The 4,293-nt window shown below is 31.3% G+C and overlaps 1 protein-coding gene across 1 annotated transcript; it reads right to left on the bottom strand.

The window, feature by feature from the left end:
• Positions 1-2,483: 2,483 nt before the first annotated feature.
• Positions 2,484-3,770, bottom strand: Wnt4 (Wnt oncogene analog 4). Its single transcript, XM_089711179.1, has 2 exons — positions 3,697-3,770; positions 2,484-3,429 (listed from the first exon to the last, which is right to left on the bottom strand). Exons 1-2 carry the CDS (start codon positions 3,768-3,770, stop codon positions 2,484-2,486), a joined length of 1,020 nt encoding a protein of 339 aa, XP_089567305.1.
• Positions 3,771-4,293: the final 523 nt, after the last annotated feature.

Here is a 4,293-nt window from a genome sequence, read left to right on the forward strand (position 1 = left end):
AGTCAAATAAAATAAGTAACTACCTAATGTAAGTAGGTACTCATTATGTTTTGTTACTTTTTTAATTTGTCGATTGTTAATGATGTCGTTGCCTTCACGATTCAAACTACCTACATATTTTACTATCTGTCTTAATATGAAAAACTTATGAATCAGCCCATTATTATTTGGTACTGTTTGGTACCTATAATTACCATCACTATATCAAATTTATTATTATTTTATAGTAAAAAACCGCAAAACTCCACAGCAAGATCATAAGACTCCTTACCATAAAAAGGCATAAAACTCCTGTCATAATCAACTAATGAATTTGAATTAAAACAAAATCAATTCAACAAACCGAATATTCGTATAACAGTGAGAAACTACATTAAGTAATAAAATCTTTTGTATAATAGTCTGTAATTGGCCGGGATAACATAATTTTTATAGTCATTGTCTCGGCTCGCCATCACAACTTAGATTACTACTATTGTAACTCGAACTCATTCTGTTCTCGATTCTAAGTATATTTAGAATCAGATACCTATAAATAGAAAAGGTATTCTTTCGAGATATTATATTTCAGGAAGTTTTATCGATTAAAAGAAAAGCATAACAAAATACATTACTGTAGTAAATATCTACTGACTACTACCTATTATACCATAAGCTGAAGGCTAACCGTATACATTTTACAGTGTATTTATTATTTTATTTATTGTATTATGTATGTAAATGTTATTTTCAGAGATCCCAATGAACGTCAGTTCAAAACATAGGTACCTTCTAACATCTGAAAACAATGATCATTTTATCACATGAAACTCGAAACAGTGAGAACAACGACAAACCCAACAAACTTCGATTTCAACTGGTAACGTTCCAAAGTTCAATAAATAAATCTCAAAGCTGCTGTTTTTTAACTTTTTAATAATAACGCTATAATTATGTGCGTTGGCATCGAAAACAAACCACAATCTGAGCCAGCCTTAATGGTTTATGGGTCAATTATAGGCGTCATAATAATAATGTTGGGTCTTTAGGCCAGTAATACACTGGCCGTGGTATTCATTAGTCATTATGACCAGGTTTTTTGTAAATCGGACCCGTTTTGATTAATTTGCCCAGTCCCACGCAGATGCGAATATTTAGTTTGCAATTTTTTAAGATGTAATAATAATGGTTGGGGATTATTTTACATTAAATATTCGAATGTCGTTTGTGCACACAAACGCTATGTTGTAAAAAACATATCTACGAATTCTTGATTAATTCACAATTAGGTGAACATTCAATGTTATAAAATTTAATATGAATATGTATTCAGAACGTATTTCTTATCTCGGATATAACAATAAATTTAAGAATGTTATGAAAATTGTTTTCGTAGCAATAAATTTTGCAGTACCTACTACCTACTTACTTGTCTAAGTTAAATATAATAAAAAAATATTATGTTCTAGTAGGCTTCTCGGGCATGAACAAAAACAAACTGAATAAAACTACAGTAAGAATCTTTTCATACCTGTAAAATTAATTCAATGTACCACTATATTTATATCAAACTTGAAAATAAATTATTTTAATGGCAGTCGTTCGTAAAAAAATATTCAAATATTACTAATATTATTTTTCATAAAGACGTCCTTCTGGCTACAAGGCAACAAAATAACAAGATAATTCACGCATATAAAATTTCGCGAAGGAACATTAGATCTTATCATCGATGCTCCGCATTCACGCGAAACGCACGTCTTCATTGAATAACAGGAATTTCAATTTGATTATAATACAAACAAACATCTCAATCACGAAGAAAATAGGACCATTTTACTTTTTTTATTACAGCGCCATCTAGTATCACAGCTTGAAATCACTATTGAAACCTTGTTTGAAAATTAAAAACGACGAGACATTCTTGTCAGTTGCGATTGTAGTTCTTTAAGATTTATGTAGATGGCGCTATTATTAATGGGTGTGTATAAATGAACTGAAAGTAAATAGGGATGTGTAAATAATATTTATTTTTGTTAATTATCGTATAGAAAGGACAACCCGTAAACGTTTAAAATAGAATTACTAATGTATTTTAACATGCGTCGTTAGATTATTTTGGAATAAAATAAAAAGCATAATGTTTCAGAAAAAATTAATAATCTTATAACCGATACTTTTAAAAAATAATTTATTACATGCGCATAATATATAATATGTTACAAAATAATTTATTACATTTCCTTAGTTCTTCAATAAAATCTCTTTGATAGGTAATATTCCCTCCAAACCTTATCCTTATTATATCACAGTCTTTTTTAATTCAATATCTCATACAAATCCAGATTCCTATTCCTTTTTACACATTGTATATTAGTAACAATAAGCTTACTATCATAATAAAACATTTTTAATAATATTTTCTTAAATTCATTTTTGTTTTACTTCTCATTGAACACCTAGACTCAAAACCTATCTGCCACATTATAAATAAATATTAACCATTATTTACAAGTAAAACTTTCTACTTCTTCCACGCACGTATCACATTTAACAACACAACAATCGACCATCTTACACCTACATCTAGAACGAACAAACCTTTTTGTAACCACGAAGCCTCTTCCACAACATAAAGTAGCACAATTATTTCTGTCTTTACAAGCCCTGCCCTTCGTACTAACACACAGATTAGGCGTTTTCTGCAAATACAGCAAATTCTTCCTATCTCTCTCCAATCTTCGTCTTGCTTTTGGCGCTATAGCACGTTTCGTCGTATAGTTCACCAATTTCTTTTTAATCGCGTGGTGATAGTGTTTCTTTAAGATCCCCATCGCTGAGTTGAATGGTGCTAACTTCTTCCAACAAGTCTTCGTTGTACACGAACCAGAGAAACCGTGGCATTTGCAGACCTCCTTCAATTGTTCACCAATCGCATCCATGCCTATGTGAACATCTTGTTTCAGAATTTCGCCAATCTGATCGTTCCCAGCGTGTTTCAGATCTAGAAAATTCTTCGTCAACTTCTTTCCATATTTGAAATCGTCTCCGCATCCTTTTATTTGCCATGACGTGTTCTTGAAACTTCCTATACAAGAACATCTAGTTATATCGCCCGAGGCGCAACCTTTCGCCACAGCATGAGTTATAGAAGCTGCTATTAAAGCGTGGATAAAGGCAGTCTCTCTATATATCTTATTGAAAATACTCTTATTAGCTTTTCTATTGAAGACTAAAGAGCAATTCCATCGATCATATTGGAACGTTTCAATGCAAGCATTTATCGCCTGTGCTTTTGCTGTCTGCAACACTTTTGGTAGGCTTGGTTCCCGTTTGCAAATTTTAGTCTGTTTCGTTGATGATATAAAAACTTGGCATGTTCCGGGGTATGTTGTATCAGATCTATCGATAAATAATGCTTCCACAGTTTTCTGGAGTACCGGTTTTGTTCTGAAAATGTAAAAATTTCGTTATTGATAAGAAGAATAATGTCACCGTGTCAGCGTTTCATCGGAAACATTAAATTATTAAGAATTTATCGTATAAAAAGAATAGTCCAATCCACCAATCTGTAGAATATATTTCAACTGCTGCGTCAACTTAGGTACTCTAAAATTTTGTTTTAAAGTTTAAATCCTATTTGTATATTTGGTTGTATTTACATAATTTCCACGGCATAAATGAAATCGGTATTAGATACAACTACAAAAGCCTCACCCTTGAACATTTTGCAACGCGAAACACGAAACTGTGAAATACACTACAACTGTTATCACACTAGAAGTAAACATGATTAATCGATCACATTATTAAATAATTAGTGACATGAAAGTAATGACGCCGCCAACAAAACGATTACTAAATGAACTAATAGTTAGTGAGACAAAGGTGTCACCGATAGATAATCAGAGGGTGGGACCTTTCCAAAAAAGGCATAAGTAAACTAAGAAATCATTAAGTACATACATTAGTCAATAAGTCTAGCGAACGCATGCATTCCATATTGAATGGAGTTACTATTTTTAACTGTTATGTACATATTACGTTATTTCAAGATTTGCTGATAAGGTATTTTTTAACTTTTAATTCAATTAAAATAATTAGAAAAGCATTTGGTTTTCAGAGACATCGTCAGTTGTTTGAACAAACTTATAGCGATAATAGTGCACAGAACCTACTAAAAAGTAGGTTCTGTGCACTATTATCTCTAATATGGTATATTCATTTACAACAAAACTCCAATTTCTTAATAAACCTTAAAGTACCGAAAGTTAATTTTAAAACAGCTATTTTTGATAATATTGAGCGTACATT

Source organism: Colias philodice, chromosome 2 (genome assembly GCF_061535455.1).
Source record: "Colias philodice isolate Cphi_HAF_F1 chromosome 2, ilColPhil1 Martin Lab GWU primary, whole genome shotgun sequence".
NCBI classification, from domain to species: domain Eukaryota; kingdom Metazoa; phylum Arthropoda; class Insecta; order Lepidoptera; family Pieridae; genus Colias; species Colias philodice.

Coding starts and splice junctions, on each gene's coding strand:
- Wnt4 (XM_089711179.1), bottom strand. CDS start 3,770: ATGTTTACTTCTAGTGTGATAACAGTTGTAGTGTATTTCACAGTTTCG. Junction 3,430..3,696: donor GCGTTGCAAAATGTTCAAGG/GTGAGGCTTTTG, acceptor TTACATTTTCAG/AACAAAACCGGTACTCCAGA.